General features: G+C 33.2%; 1 protein-coding gene across 1 annotated transcript in view; it reads left to right on the top strand.

Moving 5' to 3' along the window:
• LOC139518047 (nidogen-like) overlaps positions 1-18,399 on the top strand; it is a 61,275-nt gene extending 42,876 nt beyond the window's left edge. The window contains exons 13-26 of the mRNA XM_071309695.1: positions 1,955-2,092; positions 2,453-2,566; positions 3,023-3,244; positions 9,095-9,244; positions 10,305-10,433; positions 11,774-11,896; positions 12,310-12,420; positions 13,026-13,148; positions 13,441-13,612; positions 13,937-14,094; positions 14,471-14,594; positions 15,011-15,132; positions 15,543-15,684; positions 16,405-18,399. Of these exons, the coding sequence (XP_071165796.1) occupies positions 1,955-2,092; positions 2,453-2,566; positions 3,023-3,244; positions 9,095-9,244; positions 10,305-10,433; positions 11,774-11,896; positions 12,310-12,420; positions 13,026-13,148; positions 13,441-13,612; positions 13,937-14,094; positions 14,471-14,594; positions 15,011-15,132; positions 15,543-15,682 (1,826 nt within the window). The 3' untranslated portion in view covers positions 15,683-15,684; positions 16,405-18,399. The remainder of the gene's footprint in view (positions 1-1,954; positions 2,093-2,452; positions 2,567-3,022; positions 3,245-9,094; positions 9,245-10,304; positions 10,434-11,773; positions 11,897-12,309; positions 12,421-13,025; positions 13,149-13,440; positions 13,613-13,936; positions 14,095-14,470; positions 14,595-15,010; positions 15,133-15,542; positions 15,685-16,404) is intronic.
• Positions 18,400-20,734: the final 2,335 nt, after the last annotated feature.

Raw genomic sequence — 20,734 nt, 5'->3', positions numbered from 1 at the left:
GCTTCTCTCAGGGATAGCTTCCAGGAGAGAGGTTTTTCTGAATGCGCAGCCAGACATCTCTCCAGAGCAGTTAGAGAATCCACTAACATCGTCTATGATGCCAAGTGGACTATCTTCAGTAGTTGGTGTAGTGAGAAGGAAATTGATCCTTTCCAAATTTCTGTACAACAACCAACAGATTTTCTGATCCTCCTTTTTGAAGAGAAAGGATTATCTCCCTCTACTATTAAAGGCTATAGATCAGCTATTTCTAGGACGATTCAACTGTCTGGAGGTCCAGACTTTGGTAATAATGAATTCATTTCTCTTTTAGTTAAGAATTTCACTCTTGAACGCCCTAGACAGAGAGTTTTAATCCCGTCTTGGAATTTGAGTGTTGTTTTATCAGCTTTAAAAACCCATCCTTTTGAACCTGCTGAAAAGGTTGAAATCAAGTTTTTATCGTATAAGTGTTGTTTCCTTCTTGCCTTGGCCTCTGGTAGAAGAAGAAGTGAAATTCATGCTTTTTCCACTGCTGATTACTGCCTTCGTTTTAATAGGGATAAGTCATCTGTTACCCTATTAACAGATCCAGCTTTTTTAGCCGAAAATCAAATTCCTGGTAGAGGTTCAGAACCGATAGTGATTCCAGCCCTTCCTGATGATTCAAGTTCTAAAGTACTCTGTCCTATCCGAGTCTTACTTTTATATCTTCAGAGAACTCGAAGTCTCCGCACCTCCTCAAATTCCAGGTTATTTATTCCTATTAACAAAGGAAAACAAGATTTGTCTGCTAAAACCATTTCAACTTGGATCTGTAAAACTATTCAATTACCTTACAGTTTTTCTAATGAAGAACTTCTGAATAGTATGCATGTTAAAGCCCATGATGTTAGAGCTATTTCTACCTCCTGGGCCCTGTTTAATAATGCTTCTTTAGAGGAAGTCTTATCTGCAGGTTTCTGGAGAACTGAAAATTCTTTCATTGCTCACTATCTGCAATCTTTGGCTACTCAAGCTCAGAGTTTGTACTCCTTAGGACCTTTAGTTTCCGCACAAAGAGTTGTTTTTCCTTCTGCATCTTCTGGTTCAGGGGATTCAGCTTTGTGTTAGATTCTATATTTTACTCAGAATTTATGATGGTAACGTATTTATTGACATAAAATTGTACATTTTTAAAGTAAAATGAGATTTTATTAAATAAATACTTACCATCATAAATTAAAGGTCCCTCCCAACCTCCCCTTCATCCCCTGGTTTTTTTTCCTATGGCTTCTTGCTTACGTAAGAAAATTAAATGGATGATATAAAGGCATCAGGTTATATGGGCACTGCTTGGTCATCCCTCTTCTCATTGGATGATATTTTTATTTGGGGTTTTCTGCCTGTCAGACTTGCGCAGATGGATGCACTCAGAATTTATGATGGTAAGTATTTATTTAATAAAATCTCATATTACTTTAAAAATGTACAAATTTTTAGTGTGTAATCTTGAATTTTACTATCCAATTTAACCTTAACTTATTATGTTATACATTTACAAAATTCAAATAGTTGTTAGATTTGGCACAAAACATCATCTTCCTTCAATAGTTTCAGTTTCAGAATTGTAGTGGCCACAACTTAAAGGTAGGAAACCCCAGGTTCCTTCCTATTCAAATTGAATGGCACAAGGATCAATGGTGTATTGTGTTGAATCTAACAATCATTATACCCACTCTCAAACAGATTGTGGATGTACAGGTTCAACTTTTTCAGTTCTGTAAACTTTCCTGTCACAAATGGTGAAGAAGTTGTTTTTAGTCAAATTTATATGTTAAATATGTAATGTTTATAAAAATGAATTTTTCGAATGTAAATAAAGATTTAAATGATTTTGTCCTCATTATAAGAGAAATAATTTTGTTCTAGTCATTTCACAGTTTCATATATAAATATAAGATATATAATATGGATAATTCCTTTTCTACTGTAGAATTTGGATGCAATGAAGTAGCTGGAGTTTGTCACGAGGATGCTGAATGTGTATATGATGTTGATGATGAAAAGTACAAATGTCAGTGCAATGATGGCTACAGTGGTGATGGTGTCAGCTGTGAACGTTCTGAAATAGGTTGGTTATCTGAAGTCATTAATTACATTATGTGTTCTTATTTAGATATTGTGTCTTGTTTTGTCAAGCTGGTATGTTACAGTGGCAGTCCTGTTTTATATTCCAAGTGATTTGCAAACCTATGTATGTCTGCCTCATTTGGTCTAATTGCCTAAATATAATTTTCTTTATTGTGATGTTTGCCTTCAGATATGTATGTCTGCCTGTGTTTACTTGCCTATATATAATTTGTTTATTATTTCAGCTGACTGTAATTGTGATCGTAATGCTGAGTGCCAGTGGGATATTGTGATGTTTGCCTATAGATGTGTATGTCTGCCTGGGTTTACTTGCCTATATATAATTTGTTTATTATTTCAGCTGACTGTAATTGTGATCGTAATGCTGAGTGCCTGTGGGATATTGTGATGTTTGCCTACCGATGTGTATGTCTGCCTGGGTTTACTGGTGAGGGAAGAACATGCTCTCGAATAGGTTAGTCTTATTTATTGCTTTTGATTTTAATCAGCTGAGTTGAATAATGAAACTGAAACTCATGTTCTTATAATACATTTAGTAAGAAAAGGGACAAATGGAAGTTGCTTACTTTGCAGAAGTAACTTGTATGCTTATTCAGGGAACGAACATGTTAATACAATATGAATAACCCTGCTTTGTAGTTAACAGACATACTGAGCTGGATTTTTTACAAGTTAGTTCACAAGGTAACATTCAACTGGAAGACATTTCACCCTACATGATCCTACATGGACACAGATTCCAAGCCTAGCAGTCTTTGCTCTAACTTATAAATGCTGTAAACTTAGCAGAGAAGGAACAAATACTTTTGTTTGACCCATCCTGAATTTAAAATTACAACCTTCCACATTTAAATAATGTTTTCAAAATGATTTAGCAGGTTTTGACAGCTGGTATATATTTTTTTCACAGAAGTGCCCTCCATATGTACCAACTGCCATGTAAATGCTCGCTGTGTTTACGATGAGATAACAAGACAACATGAATGTGTGTGTTCTAAAGGATGGACTGGTGATGGTACAGATTGTCAGATGGAAGACTGTCGTGTCACACAGAACTGTGATCCTAATGCTGATTGTGTCAATGATGTAATTGTTGGGAAATTCAGATGCCTGTGCAAAAATGGATATATGGGTAAGATTAAACTTTATTCTCATCATGAGAAAGTTGTTGATAAGTGGATCACTATTTTTATCTGTTCGCAATTATCTAAACTCTGTGTTGTAGTTAAAGGGAAACTTCGCAAAAAAATCAAAAATGGATATTATGTCCATTCTGTATAGAAATGCTCAAATTTATAGACATTAAAGTTTTATTCCGCTAGATAAGAGATCACCATCGATTTTAAATTTAGAGTATCAATTCTCTGCGTTCCACCATTTTGTCATCTTCTCCGTTTAAAAATGACGCTATGTCTATAAACCACAAAGGACCAAAACTAGAGTAACCGATGTAGTTGTAATTGCGTGTCGATATCTTGTCAATCGTACGGTTGTTTTATCTGACTAACTAACTTGATACGGAAAATGTTCTTATTTTTTTTAAATAACCATAGTCTGTTATTTTTAAACTGTTAATATTGGAATTAGTTAAAAAGTCAAACTTCAAATCATGATTAAGTGTTCCGTGAAAATTGTTTTCGAAAATCTAATTCCTTTATAATTCTTTAAAGTAATAAATTTTATTCAAATAAATTCGTATCTTCCCTCATCTGATCACCAGCATGGCTAAAGGTATTACTCCCAAAGGTATTGTGAGGGGTGTGAGGTGACACGTCCAGGTATTCAAGCGATTTCCTGTCGGGCTTGCAAGTTCATGCATCGTTTCACTTCTGTAGGTATTGATCAGTATACACGGCCGATAACTTATAACTCTCCATTTTGAACTATCAGGTGTATAATATACATCTCTGTCTTGCGTGTCCAAAAGTGATATAATATACTAGTCATTATAACTCATACGCTTGTTTATAAATAACATTACTGGTGTAAAGAATATTATTTATAAAAATATAAATAATACCAAAAAAAAAAAGATTTGATGAATTATAAATCTATTTACATTTTTTTCCAAGGTTTAATTTGGGAAAATGTAATATATACTCGTTGTCAATAGTAAAGGACAGATTGGAACATACCAGAAATATTGATTAAAAAAAAAATGTACGCACTTGTCGATGATTCGTTTCTACGCCTGTATACATTGAACATAAGAAAGAAACCTACATTTTGTGTAAATCGGGGTAACAGTTTTGTAAATAGACTAGTCCACGTATGCCAACAGTATGTAATCATCATATTAGATAGACTATTAGATACCAAAAGAAGAAGAAGAAGAAGAGGACCAATTTGATTTAAATACAGGTCGATATATAACTTGCTTCGGTTCATCGAAGTTATGAACATAGTAAAATCACAAATTTATATATCAATTAGATAATTCTCGAATAAAGGAAGAAATTCGACTTCATCACAATTGTTCCGACATTCATGTAAAATATATGCAACTGGACGTACACTAACAAACCCCAAGGGATGTGAATATGTTCTAGGAAAACTATTGAGTAATTAAGTTTCAAATTAATTTCGGGATTTATTTTCTTTCTTGATATTCAATGACAGCAATTTAAAGAATAAACTGCTTGTCCGCTTTAGGGGTATTCTTGCCAGTTGAACAGACTTTAAGACGACATTAAATTCGTTGTCTTTTTTTTTTAAACATCGTTGGTCAAATAGCTAAAGTATTATACGTTGTGAGAAGAATACTATTTAATAATTAATAAATTTGGTTGACGTTTTTCACACTTGAAAAGAATATCTATTCGTAATTTTTCGATTCCATTCCAAGAGGATCCTTAAATTTCCTCTCAATTTTTTAAAACATCTTTTTTTCAAATAGCTGAAGTATTCATGCGTTGCGAGATTTGAAATATTTTGATGAGAACATTAATTCCTAAATAGGTAAATAAAGATCGCTTTGGATGGACTAAATTATATAATTGCAATCTGTTTGAAATATTAACGGTTGCCGATTCTAATTTAAAAAAGTACAATTTTTAGTTCATACACTCGTGTTTAGAAGGCTATTTTTATTTATAAATTTATTCAATTAAAATAATTCAGTATTTTATCGTTACAAAAGTAATCAGAAGTCATAATTCATTTAAAAGTGAGCTTATGCGAATTATATAAAAATATACAACAGCTACAACAGCTATCCAGTTATTGTGCGACCTTATTTCTCCCGTAAATTCATTTTAATTCTTTTTCTTACATTTCTGTGTCTAAAACTATAACTGACTCCCGTATATCATTCATACGAAATGTTGTTCACACCTGAAATAGTGAACCGTGACGCCTAGATGTCACTGAATGAAGATCAAAAGATTAGAATTACATAATGCTAATCTTTTAATTACCTTGATTATGTTTGTTTAAAGTGTTTGAAGAAAAAAATCATAAAAATGTTCTAATGTATTATTCACTTTAATTACTAGAATTCATATAAAAAATCCACACATAAATCCTACAATCTAATTTTAAAAGTTGCATGGCTATCACTTACTTTTTGTTGGTTAATAGCTACACCAAAGGTCGTCGATGCGCTTTGAATAGCGTTATTAGATGGTTAACGAACAAGACTTAAATGAGATTAATTTCACTCCCGGCATGCTCAAAGACTTAAACTACGTCACATAAGTCAGGAAGTTTGAAAAAATAAAATTAATAATTCCCAATTTTCTTCTTTATTACTTTTCATATCGAAATAAAACTTGGTGAATATGTTTTTTATGGTATTATGAACATATTAAGATGAAAAGTGAAAAATCACGAATTATCCTTTAAGTTTCTAAGTCTAAAGTACACTCATCTGTATTGAGAATTTCTTCTTCAATATCCTCTGAACTGATTGCATTTATAATCTGTTGATTTAAATAGTCCAAAGTTTCTTCTTTTGTTTTACACTTTCTAATGTTATCAAATTATTTATTTTTCGTTGATGTCTTGTCACAACACTTCTGTCCCCTTTCCTAATCAATATCAGCTTTTTCAAATACTGGTCACGACACCAAAATGTTGAGAATATGTGAGTTAAGGAAGAAAACATATTTTAATATGTAATCGATCTATATAATGCCCAAAAATACAAGTGACACTTCACAAAGTCTTTACATTATAATATGAAAATTAAGTTATGTTCCAGTGTTGTGTTCGCACCGTATTTACAACATATACAATGACTGTTTAATATTTCAGGTGATGGGTGTCGTTTTGAACCTGAGGGTTGTAACATGTATAATTACTGTTTGATATTTCAGGTGATGGGTGTCGTTTTGAACCTGAGGGTTGTAACATGTATAATTACTGTTTGATATTTCAGGTGATGGGTATCGTTTTGAACCTGAGGGTTGTAACATGTATAATTACTGTTTGATATTTCAGGTGATGGGTATCGTTGTGAACCTGAGGGTTGTAACATGTATAATTACTGTTTGATATTTCAGGTGATGGGTGTCGTTTTGAACCTGAGGGTTGTAACATGTATAATTACTGTTTGATATTTCAGGTGATGGGTATCGTTGTGAACCTGAGGGTTGTAACATGTATAATTACTGTTTGATATTTCAGGTGATGGGTATCGTTGTGAACCTGAGGGTTGTAACATGTATAATTACTGTTTGATATTTCAGGTGATGGGTGTCGTTTTGAACCTGAGGGTTGTAACATGTATAATTACTGTTTGATATTTCAGGTGATGGGTATCGTTGTGAACCTGAGGGTTGTAACATGTATAATTACTGTTTGATATTTCAGGTGATGGGTATCGTTGTGAACCTGAGGGTTGTAACATGTATAATTACTGTTTAATATTTCAGGTGATGGGTATCGTTGTGAACCTGAGGGTTGTAACATGTATAATTACTGTTTGATATTTCAGGTGATTGGTGTCGTTGTGAACCTGAGGGTTGTAACATGTATAATTACTGTTTGATATTTCAGGTGATGGGTATCGTTGTGAACCTAAGGGTTGTAACATGTATAATTACTGTTTGATATTTCAGGTGATGGGTATCGTTTTGAACCTGAGGGTTGTAACATGTATAATTACTGTTTGATATTTCAGGTGATGGGTGTCGTTGTGAACCTGAGGGTTGTAACATGTATAATTACTGTTTGATATTTCAGGTGATGGGTATCGTTGTGAACCTGAGGGTTGTAACATGTATAATTACTGTTTGATATTTCAGGTGATGGGTATCGTTGTGAACCTGAGGGTTGTAACATGTATAATTACTGTTTGATATTTCAGGTGATGGGTATCGTTGTGAACCTGAGGGTTGTAACATGTATAATTACTGTTTGATATTTCAGGTGATGGGTGTCGTTTTGAACCTGAGGGTTGTAACATGTATAATTACTGTTTGATATTTCAGGTGATGGGTATCGTTGTGAACCTGAGGGTTGTAACATGTATAATTACTGTTTGATATTTCAGGTGATGGGTATCGTTGTGAACCTGAGGGTTGTAACATGTATAATTACTGTTTAATATTTCAGGTGATGGGTATCGTTGTGAACCTGAGGGTTGTAACATGTATAATTACTGTTTGATATTTCAGGTGATGGGTATCGTTTTGAACCTGAGGGTTGTAACATGTATAATTACTGTTTGATATTTCAGGTGATGGGTATCGTTGTGAACCTGAGGGTTGTAACATGTATAATTACTGTTTGATATTTCAGGTGATGGGTATCGTTGTGAACCTGAGGGTTGTAACATGTATAATTACTGTTTGATATTTCAGGTGATGGGTATCGTTGTGAACCTGAGGGTTGTAACATGTATAATTACTGTTTAATATTTCAGGTGATGGGTATCGTTTTGAACCTGAGGGTTGTAACATGTATAATTACTGTTTGATATTTCAGGTGATGGGTGTCGTTTTGAACCTGAGGGTTGTAACATGTATAATTACTGTTTGATATTTCAGGTGATGGATATCGTTGTGAACCTGAGGGTTGTAACATGTATAATTACTGTTTGATATTTCAGGTGATGGGTATCGTTGTGAACCTGAGGGTTGTAACATGTATAATTACTGTTTGATATTTCAGGTGATGGGTATCGTTGTGAACCTGAGGGTTGTAACATGTATAATTGCTGTTTGATATTTCAGGTGATGGGTATCGTTGTGAACCTGAGGGTTGTAACATGTATAATTGCTGTTTGATATTTCAGGTGATGGGTATCGTTGTGAACCTGAGGGTTGTAACATGTATAATTACTGTTTGATATTTCAGGTGATGGGTATCGTTGTGAACCTGAGGGTTGTAACATGTATAATTACTGTTTGATATTTCAGGTGATGGGTATCGTTGTGAACCTGAGGGTTGTAACATGTATAATTACTGTTTGATATTTCAGGTGATGGGTATCGTTGTGAACCTGAGGGTTGTAACATGTATAATTACTGTTTGATATTTCAGGTGATGGGTATCGTTGTGAACCTGAGGGTTGTAACATGTATAATTACTGTTTGATATTTCAGGTGATGGGTGTCGTTGTGAACCTGAGGGTTGTAACATGTATAATTGCTGTTTGATATTTCAGGTGATGGGTATCGTTGTGAACCTGAGGGTTGTAACATGTATAATTACTGTTTGATATTTCAGGTGATGGGTATCGTTGTGAACCTGAGGGTTGTAACATGTATAATTACTGTTTGATATTTCAGGTGATGGGTATCGTTGTGAACCTGAGGGTTGTAACATGTATAATTACTGTTTGATATTTCAGGTGATGGGTATCGTTGTGAACCTGAGGGTTGTAACATGTATAATTACTGTTTGATATTTCAGGTGATGGGTATCGTTGTGAACCTGAGGGTTGTAACATGTATAATTACTGTTTGATATTTCAGGTGATTGGTGTCGTTGTGAACCTGAGGGTTGTAACATGTATAATTGCTGTTTGATATTTCAGGTGATGGGTATCGTTGTGAACCTGAGGGCTGTAACATGTACAATGACTGTGATATTAATGCCCAATGTGTTGTGGATAGTAGAGTGAATAGATATAGATGTGTATGTAATACTGGATATGATGGGGATGGTAAAGTTTGTATTTCAAGAGGTAAATATGACAGATTTTAACAGATTGTTAAATTGTATTTTATGGTTATAGAGACAAACCGAGGTAAATTAAATAAATCATAAGAAACAAGAATGTGTCCATAGTACACAGATGCCCAACAAGTACTATTTGCTATGTTCAGTGGACCGTGAAATTGTGGTAAAAACTGGAATTTGAGATATTAAAATCAGAAGATCTTATAGTGACTACGTGTACAAAGTTTCAAATTGATTGGACTTTCATCAAAAACTACCTTGACCAAAAACTTTAATCTGAAGCCGGACAAACATACGAACAGAAGGAATATTACTTATGAATGGATGCAGACCCAAAAAAAAATAATGCCCTAGTTTTGTTTCTCAACTTCATTGATTCACGGTTTCATTCACTGGCATACTCCAACTTCAACCCTTGATGCAGGAGATATGAGTCCAGCTTATTGGACAGTTCTACATTCATTCAATGTTATAAAAGTTAAAAAGCATTGTAATATTTCAGCACAAACAGATAAAAATTAAGTATTTACACATGGATTTACTTGGTCAACATCTTGATGACCTATTATGTCTATTACTATGAAATGCACACTGTTTTTGCTATACAGTAAAAATTATGCACATATATCAGTGGCGGATGCAGGAATTTTCGAAAGGGGGGGGGTGCTAGCCCAGGGCAAAAGGGGGGGGGGGGGGTGCAGGGGGGGTGCAAACATATGTCCCGATTCAAATGCATTGATCGGCCAAAATAAAGGGGGGGTGCGGACCCCCGGAACCCCCCCTCTGGATCCGCCACTGTATATTACTTTCAAAAGAACTCAAATGAAAAAAAGGATGGAGATCGTGTTTTTATCACAAGGGAGATGTTCATACCCTTGAATGATGAAAGATCTAAAAGGATAGACTTCAAATTTGAAAAGGTAAAAGATCCTCATGCACTACTAGAATTTGAGCTTTGACAGGTATGCATGAAATAATCTTGCTTATGTCAATGACATTTATATAGAAAATTAGATAATACTCTTATAACATGTGTAATAAATGATATTTAAATATGTTTGCAGTGGTGCCATGTAACCAAGTAAACAATTGTGGACCTAATTCTCAGTGTTTGTATGATCCTGATTCCTCGTCATACAGATGTCGATGTTCCGCTGGATATCAAGGAGATGGGCACAGATGTGAACCTAGAGGTAAACAGAACACTTTACAATATTCACTGATAATAAACTCAGTTTTAAAAAAAAACATGATATATTGTGTTGAGATTTAAAATAGTTGATATTTTGATACTGTAAACCGGGAAATTTTCGCGCCGTCTTTATTTCGCGATTTTCTAACACAATCCAAATTCGCGTTGTTTTGAATTCGCGATTTCCAAGTGGCCCATATAAATATTTTCATAAATGATTTGGAAAAAGATCAACTTTACATATATCTTAAATCATGTGATAAAATCAATCAGAAATCTTTTGTTTTTCGGTTCATTTATGTTAAAGTAGATTACAAGTTTGTCATGTTTGCTTGTAAAAACACATACACAATACAGAAAAGTAGACCTAATTAAGATTGAATCAAAAACAAATGCTCTCAGGATTAACGCTAATTAATCGATCTTTTGATTTGATTAATCTGTGTAGTTGATTTAACGAGGTGATACTTTCATTACTGATTGACATGTATCATTAACATAATTGCAATGAGTATTGTTTACATAACAAAATCCGTTATGATTGCTTTCCTGTTTATGGTGAACTGTTTGCATTAAATTTATAATTTCCTAACATTGATTTTCATTAAGAGATACAGGTATGATTTCAGTTATATGTGTGTCATCTATAGAATCAGTGTAACACAGTAGTCCTATATATATATATTCTATTCCATATACGTAGATATATAAAGATGAGGTATGAGTGTCAAAGAGCTAACTCTCCATCCAAGTCACAACTTGTAAAAGTAAATGTAATAAAAAGAGTTTCTTTGATATTTTCGCGTTTCTATTCTTACCGTGAAAATATCGAAAATAAAACTACCGCGAAAATTTCCCTGTTTACAGTAACTATAAATTATCTTTGATAAAAAAAATTGATTTTCTCGCTTCAGCCAGTACGGCAAAAGTGAGAAAAGCAGTCGTTGAGATGACCAATGATAATCTGTTAATCGCTGTTTTACCTATGTTGCCGTTGTTAATTTTATTGACAACAGGCATTTACGCTTACCAGTCAGTAAGATCAAAGAAAATTTCATTAAATAGCAATAATACACATTATTTTTCCTAGCTTGTAGTTTAAATTGTGTAGGTAAAATACTTGAAATGACATCTACTCAGCCTCATTTATTGCAACAGCATAAATTTCTGTTTTAAATCAAAAGATCAAAGGTTTCTTCAAAAAAAACTCAACTTTATGGATCTGTATGTTCATTTTGTGAACTTTTAATTCACTTTTTTTATGCATGAACATAAAACACCTTAGTTAAAAATCTTTATCTTAATGATGTACATTGAAATGGATGTACAATTGTTATTTAGGTTTGGACTCCTGTAGACGTGACCCCAGAGTGTGTGACAGACATGCCAGCTGTATATTGAATGTAGATATTTATTCTTGTGTATGTAATGATAATTACAGAGGTGATGGTAGAAGATGTGAACGTAAGTTTACTGTCAAGATGCAGAAATGAATTATAATTGCCAATGAGACATCTATCCACCAGAGTTCAATTGAAGCAGTAATGTACGGCTTTAACCTATGAGAAAAAAAAAAGATACTGTATATTCAGCTAAACGATCCCAACAACTGTTTTGTAACCAATTAACTTTATGACAGGATAGTTATTACAAAGGGAGATAATTTCTCAATTTCTCTTTTTCACTCATTTCATGAATAAATTTTCATATATAGTAAAACCTGTTTAAATGAAACAAATCCTCTTTTGAAAGCTCTAATAAAGCTTTTTGTATGAACATTAGATTCACTGATATTGTTACTTTTTTCTTTCATAATAGATTTATCATTAGAAACAGGATTTGATTGCAATATATTAACTCATATTTTTATGTTTTAGCAATGAGTAACAGAGATAACTATTTACTGTTTAGTAGAGGTTACACTATACACAAAGTACCTTACATACAGACTGAGGATGATACGGGGGCCAGAGTACTTTATAAACCAGGTAATACACAATTTTATAAACTGTAACTTTCTAAATAAAAATTGTTAAAGACATAAAGAATTTGAATTAGCCTGGAAACATCTGCATTTTTTACTTTCCCAGGAGAGATTTTAGCATTACCGGTACAAATTCTTAAAATTGTTTCTTTTTTTGTGATTCTAAAAATATCTTACATTTCTGCATCTGTTAAAAATAGATCAGCATCTTTGTATCAAAAACTAAAGACGTGCTTTACATGAAGTAGAGCTTACTTCCTATCCCTTAAGAACTTTATTATGTTGTAGCTAGAATAAAGTCCTAAATTTTTCTAGAAGATTCAGTAGAGCCAAATGGTTATTGTGCAAAGATTTGGGCCTATTTCCTTTCACTATTGTATACATCCTTCAGGAAAATATGCAGACACTCTGTCTTAATTTCTTTAAAGAAATGATGCAACTTTGCATAGCATTACATCTATTAGTTTTAAAATTTCAAATGGAGATGATTCATGCAGATATAAGTAAAAATTAAACTTTCAGAAAACTTATTTAATGAAAAAGATTTTGAGCATTCTTGCTTTAAGAAGTGTTGATAATTAGATTAACAGTATTTTTTTTGTTTTCCAGATCAGTTAATTATTGATGTGGATACAGACTGTGTGGACGGAGATATTTATTGGACCGATGTGTCCGGTGGTAAAATAAGCAGAGCAAAACTGGATGGTTCTAACGAAACAGTCGTTGTTAGTGGTTAGTAACCATAACTGTATTTTAAAGAGCAAAAATGACAACAGTAGCTAGAAAAGTTTTATAATAAGGTTTAAGAAATCTACTTGAGTGTTGGGTAGCCACTGAATATAGTTTTGTATAATACATCAGAAGTGTACACTTAAATTTCTACTAACAAGCACACACTGCATAAAAGACAACCATGGTTAATGCTCAAGCGTTATATTCTAGGAGTAGTGATTTTATTTGTTTTAAAAAAGTATTGCTTTCAACTGATTGTGTAGATGTTCAAGGCTAAATTTGTATTTTATAGGTCAGAGTTCACCTGAGGGTATTGCCGTTGACTGGTTATCTAGAAACTTGTTCTGGACGGATTCAGGTTTAGATATTATTCAAGTGTCAATGCTCAATGGAACATACAGAAAAACTTTAGTTTCAGAAGATTTAGTCAATCCTAGAGCCATTGTTGCTGATCCTAACCAGGGGTAAGTTCTTTTACTTGAAATAAAGATGAAAGTTGTGACTTGCAGTTATTATTGACATTAAAATGAAACTAGTGCTATAATATAGGCACTAATACACTATTAGTATATAAAATTGGTTGTTATATTTTAGTATGATAGCCAAAAAGTCAACTGTTCACCAAAGTTTAAATGAAGTATATGTAAGCAATTATAGGCAAATATACAGCCTTCAACAATGAGAAAAACCCATACCATATGGTCCGCTATAAAAGGCCATTAAGTTCATTATTTTCCTTTTCATCTAGACATTTGCTTTTACGATAAGAACTGTTTTATTATTTGCAGAATGATATACTGGACAGATTGGAACAGAGGGGCACCAAAAATAGAGAAGGCCTATATGGATGGAACACATAGAGAAGTCCTCGTAGATACAGACCTAGGACTACCTAATGGACTCACCCTGGACTTTTATACCAATCAACTTTGCTGGGGTGATGCTGGTCAGTATTCATCTCTTTAAGTTTATCTTCTGTTAATACAATCATGTTTGCCAATATTTTATAGATTATAGTTGCTCTTCAATTTTTTCAAATTTGTTAAAGAAAAAAGGTATCTGGTTAGCAATATTTATTTGAATTTTGCACATTTTAAATTTAGGCTGTAGAAAGTTTCAGAAATTAGCATTCCTTGTCTCATTTTGAAACATTAGAGTAACAACATGGCATATTTAAAAAAAAAAGAAAACCAAAAAACACAATTCCAACTTATTACATATTAGTAATGTAGCATGGAATTTCTCTATCTATACAATTTTTCACTTTATATTTCCAATACATAAAATGCTTAGACTTTTTATAGACAATTGATTGATTGTAGGTACAGGAACAATAGAATGTATTAGAACAGATGGTGTAGGTAGAGCTATTCTGACAGATCAAGCACCTTATCCATTTGGTTTGACATTTTCTGGCAGCAGCATATATTGGTCAGATTGGACTATGTAAGTGTTATATTAGGTCTAACAAATCATTGTGACCTTCTTTTGTTTCCTTACAAGAATATTTTCTAACTGTGTGTGTTAAGTTTTCCTCAATCAGGCCTTAAAATTAATGGCTAAACCATGACAGAATATAGTAAGTTAATATTTTGTGCTTAAACAGAAAAGCCTCAAAATTCAAAGTTCCTTTTGGGTTAAATTGAAAGTGTTAATACATCTGGCATATGGCAGTTGTCCTTGGTCTCCTTCCGAGTTCAGTAACTTAAATAATGTTATATGCATGATTTGGCAATACATTGTATTAGAATTTTTTATTGATAAATATATATTCAATGTATATGATTTTACCTTCATTATTGAAATATTTTCAGTTTAATAGGGAGATAACTTGACATTAACAGGAAGCCTTATCTTTTCAGATCAAATGGTGTATCAAGTGTGAATCGTAATGGTCAAGTATCAGATGAATCTTTAAGTTTACCTATTGGAGGAAATGGTAAATTGTATGGTATAACAGCAGTCAGAGCTCAATGTCCTAGAAGTAAGTTAGATTTTTAAACCACCACAGACAAATTTGAAATAAATATATCTTTAGTCTAGATATTGGTTCTTAAGCAAATGTCTGCATGTTAAACAATATTCTGAGAATGAATGGCAAACATACAAAAGAAAGGACCCAAAAAATACAACCTTTTTGTTAAGCAGCTAATTTAAGATTCCCAAAACAAGCTTTCTTGCACCATTATAATAGTGTCCACTGTAGATATATGGAGCTTAACCAAGTTATGTAAATTCTGAATTAATGCAAACTGAATAAATTGAGTGTGGTCAGTGTGGTTTTGTTTACATATTGTAACTTAAACCCATAAATATGTAAGAAAATTATTTTTCTAACCATTGTTGTATTTACTACACACGGTTTAGTTTTTATGTGACTATTTATTTTTCCAGTAAACAATGCTTGTGCCAGGAACAATGGAGGCTGTACATTCCTTTGTTTACCCACCCCTAATGGTGGTAGAACCTGTACTTGTCCTGATGATATAGATCCCGAGAGCTGTAATCAAGTAGCTTTACTTAGAAAAAGATAAACGTGAGTTTAAAGTTTAAAAAGGCGCATAGTGTTTTGATTTTTTGAAGAATTATGGTTGTACCTAATACCTTGACTAAAATTATTTTTTTACATAAAATTTTACAAAATATTCCTGTAGCCAGAAATTTTCAAGGGGGTTATTTGGACTCACGAACTCGACTTTAACAGTCACAATTCGAACAGAAAGTTGACTAACAGTGCTTATTTGTTTTCAAGAGGGGGTTCGTCTGAACCCCCGAACCCCCCTGGCTTGAACTTGAACCACAAGCTTTATCAGAAATAAAAAATTATTGGTTATATAGTAGTTTGACCAACACTAATATGATCATTGAGATGCCTAATATTGTCTTAATAGAACATGGTTAAAATGTTCAGCAGAGTTATCTCCCTGTAGAATTATGTACCCGGTACCACCTTAAAGCAAAAATACAAATTCTCAATCGATGTAAAGAATTTGAAGCCACTGGTAACTACTAGAAAAGCATGATACAATTTGGACTAGCTGTACACTGCAAGCCACTTTGAAAAAAAAAATCACCTGAAAAGTAATTGAATTTAGATGCAAAAATCCTCTAATGTAATGGTAAGTAACAGTTTTAAGACACCTTTCTACTTCAAAACAACTTCATACATTATACAGCATAAAAAATATATATATTTTGATATCTGAAAACCTAATTCATAACTGTTGCGTAATATTGATCTCATTTGCTTTTACAGGTTTAACCATTGACTGCATAGATAAGATGATAAAAAAAATCAATAGATGACAAAATTGTTACACCAAAGATGTGTATTGTTAGTTATAGTAGTTATATGCAAAACAAATCATGTTCATATAGAGTTCCTAGGTATTATCTACATGTTAAATAGTATTATATTGAGTTAAACCTTTTTGTTTGTCATTCTCATAGCTTTTGAGTGAAAAACTATTTACATTCTAATATTGATTTAACTATTTCAGACTTTTTTTTTTTTACCAAAATCTTATCTTGTGTTGGCTTATAAAAAACAGTTAATATTCCTATGAAAAAGTTTAAATGCAACATACAGAAGAAAAAATATACCAATTTTTGTTAAACATCATGGGAAAATCAAACAATTTGAGATCAAAATGTTTTATGGATCAAGTCTGTGTATAAAGTCTCATCTTATAAAAACTTCAGTAAAAGTGTGTGTATTTTTTATTTCCTTTACATTCTTTGTAGATAATATGTTCTAAGGTTGTACAATATGGTGTTTTTAACAAGATCTGATGTACATATTGTATAATTTGTATTAAAATACTCAATATATATGTTTGTATGCATAAATTTAGTGCCAAAATATAGTCCCTATCAAGAATTATATCTGAACAAATTTAAGATCTCTATGAAGAAGAACCTACTTTTTTATTTTGTTTGTGTTCTTTTACATGTAATTATTGATATTATTTTAACCTATATACAAATCCATCTTTTTATTAATCTGTAAAGAAGCACTTGTAGCTGCATACTCCTCAATTTGATATTTTAAGTTTTTTTATATGTAATGTCAAATGTGTGCTATGTATGAATTTTTGTTACTCATTAAATTGTTGTTCCTGTTTCTTTCAAAACAATAAAACATTGTCCCACAGCACTAAAGAAAACATATATGATGAACAAATAATAGGTTTAGCATCATCAGCTAGACTTTTTAACACTAAAAGTACTTTAGTGTCCCCATGACATGATTTTACATCTGAGTATAAATATAATCAGCCAATCTCATGCTATTTTATTATTGATATTTTATACTCAGATATTCAAGTTATAAAATGATAACCATACTAGTTTAGAAAACCATTTTACCATTTGTTTTATACAAGAGCTGGTGGTATTTTTTAAACAATAAATTTCCACTTAATTCTTCGCTTCAATTGGCTCAGTAGCACCCAGGAAATTATGAAAAGTTTAATCATGGTGTATAAAAGAAATTTACGAAATCTCCTTTCTTGATATACAGAATGTTACCTTGCATACAAAAGAGATGCAAGCAAGATAGAAAGTTTTAAAAATATACCAGAAAGTGATACCGGTTTGAATCTCTTTTACAAAAACATTTGTAATATTTGAAACTTCAGATTTAGTTGTAGGTATTTATATTTTGTGAAATCCAATTTGGAAATTTTTTCTTGTTCTCTTCTGAAACTTAGCATTTGTTTAATGTCAAAAGCTGGTTTCTATGTAAGTGTCAGCATGATTTCATATCAATAAAATTATTTTGTATTTTTTTACATTCTGTTTTCCAAAAAATACTCAAAACATCATGCTCAGCTTGATTTATTCTTCTCAAATGGACTCATTTTAAAACTTATAACAAGAGCACCTCTAGGATTTAATGCTTAGAAGGTGGAACCCTAAAAATTATGATTACCAAGTAAGGCAACAGTATAAAAACAAATCCGAGCAAATCAACAATATTTTTTCTGATTTAATGGGGTTTGCATCTGATGTGCACTGAATCTGCCCCCATATATTTAGCATTTTGACCTAATATTGGGAGAGTAGTTGTATTAGTATTGTATATTGTAGAATTCTTTAGTTATAATCCATGTTTTCAAAAACATTTCAATAGTACCCATATGTGTTAAAAGTAATACTAGTGGTATGAAGTTAAGGCTGTTACTAAAATATGATATTGTACTGCATCCTGATAAATTCTAATGCTCAATAAAAATGTTACATCACTTTTGATATTTGTTTTTATTTTCTATAACCTCTTTGGTCAGTACCATCTGGATGTCCATCTTGGTGCATGCCTTGCTTGGTGCATGCCTTGCTGTTTGAAGATATGTTTAAACCTGTAGGTGTGGTGTTGTTTCATGTCCATCTTGGTGTTTGCCTTGTTGTTTGAAGATATGTTTAAACCTGTAGGTGTGGTGTTGTTTCATGTCCATCTTGGTGTTTGCCTTGTTGTTTTTGGAGATCTATTTAAACCTGTAGGTGTGGTGTTGTTTCGTGCCCATCTTGGTGTTTGCCTTGTTGTTTGAAGATCTATTTAAACCTGTAGGTGTGGTGTTGTTTCATGCCCATCTTGGTGTTTCCCTTGCTGTTTGGAGATATGTTTAAACCTGTAGGTGTGGTGTTGTTTCATGCCCATCTTGGTGTTTGCCTTGTTGTTTGAAGATATGTTTAAATCTGTAGGTGTGGTGTTGTTTCATGTCCATCTTGGTGTTTGCCTTGTTGTTTTTGGAGATCTATTTAAACCTGTAGGTGTGGTGTTGTTTCATGTCCATCTTGGTGTTTGCCTTGTTGTTTTTGGAGATCTATTTAAACCTGTAGGTGTGGTGTTGTTTCATGTCCATCTTGGTGTTTGCCTTGTTGTTTTTGGAGATCTATTTAAACCTGTAGGTGTGGTGTTGTTTCATGTCCATCTTGGTGTTTGCCTTGTTGTTTGAAGATATGTTTAAACCTGTAGGTGTGGTGTTGTTTCATGTCCATCTTGGTGTTTGCCTTGTTGTTTGAAGATCTATTTAAACCTGTAGGTGTGGTGTTGTTTCATGTCCATCTTGGTGTTTGCCTTGTTGTTTGAAGATCTATTTAAACCTGTAGGTAGTGGTGTTGTTTCATGCCCATCTTGGTGTTTGCCTTGTTGTTTGAAGATCTATTTAAACCTGTAGGTGTGGTGTTGTTTCATGTCCATCTTGGTGTTTGCCTTGTTGTTTGAAGATCTATTTAAACCTGTAGGTGTGGTGTTGTTTCATGTCCATCTTGGTGTTTGCCTTGTTGTTTGAAGATCTATTTAAACCTGTAGGTGTGGTGTTGTTTCATGTCCATCTTGGTGTTTGCCTTGTTGTTTGAAGATCTATTTAAACCTGTAGGTGTGGTGTTGTTTCATGTCCATCTTGGTGTTTGCCTTGTTGTTTTTGGAGATCTATTTAAACCTGTAGGTGTGGTGTTGTTTCATGTCCATCTTGGTGTTTGCCTTGTTGTTTGAAGATCTATTTAAACCTGTAGGTGTGGTGTTGTTTCATGCCCATCTTGGTGTTTCCCTTGCTGTTTGAAGATATGTTTAAACCTGTAGGTGTGGTGTTGTTTCATGTCCATCTTGGTGTTTGCCTTGTTGTTTGAAGATATGTTTAAACCTGTAGGTGTGGTGTTGTTTCATGTCCATCTTGGTGTTTGCCTTGTTGTTTGAAGATATGTTTAAACCTGTAGGTGTGGTGTTGTTTCATGCCCATCTTGGTGTTTGCCTTGTTGTTTGAAGATCTATTTAAACCTGTAGGTGTGGTGTTGTTTCATGCCCATCTTGGTGTTTGCCTTGCTGTTTGAAGATATGTTTAAACCTGTAGGTGTGGTGTTGTTTCATGTCCATCTTGGTGTTTGCCTTGTTGTTTGAAGATATGTTTAAACCTGTAGGTGTGGTGTTGTTTCATGTCCATCTTGGTGTTTGCCTTGTTGTTTGAAGATCTATTTAAACCTGTAGGTGTGGTGTTGTTTCATGTCCATCTTGGTGTTTGCCTTGTTGTTTTTGGAGATCTATTTAAACCTGTAGGTGTGGTGTTGTTTCATGTCCATCTTGGTGTTTGCCTTGTTGTTTGAAGATATATTTAAACCTGTAGGTGTGGTGTTGTTTCATGCCCATCTTGGTGTTTCCCTTGCTGTTTGAAGATATGTTTAAACCTGTAGGTGTGGTGTTGTTTCATGTCCATCTTGGTGTTTGCCTTGTTGTTTGAAGATCTATTTAAACCTGTAGGTGTGGTGTTGTTTCATGTCCATCTTGGTGTTTGCCTTGTTGTTTGAAGATATGTTTAAACCTGTAGGTGTGGTGTTGTTTCATGCCCATCTTGGTGTTTGCCTTGTTGTTTGAAGATCTATTTAAACCTGTAGGTGTGGTGTTGTTTCATGTCCATCTTGGTGTTTGCCTTGTTGTTTGAAGATCTATTTAAACCTGTAGGTAGTGGTGTTGTTTCATGCCCATCTTGGTGTTTGCCTTGTTGTTTGAAGATCTATTTAAACCTGTAGGTGTGGTGTTGTTTCATGTCCATCTTGGTGTTTGCCTTGTTGTTTGAAGATCTATTTAAACC

This window comes from Mytilus edulis, chromosome 3 (genome assembly GCF_963676685.1).
Source record: "Mytilus edulis chromosome 3, xbMytEdul2.2, whole genome shotgun sequence".
Classification (NCBI taxonomy): domain Eukaryota; kingdom Metazoa; phylum Mollusca; class Bivalvia; order Mytilida; family Mytilidae; genus Mytilus; species Mytilus edulis.
The sequence above is the reverse complement of the archived record's forward strand: the minus strand, read 5'-3'. Positions and strand labels throughout refer to the sequence as shown.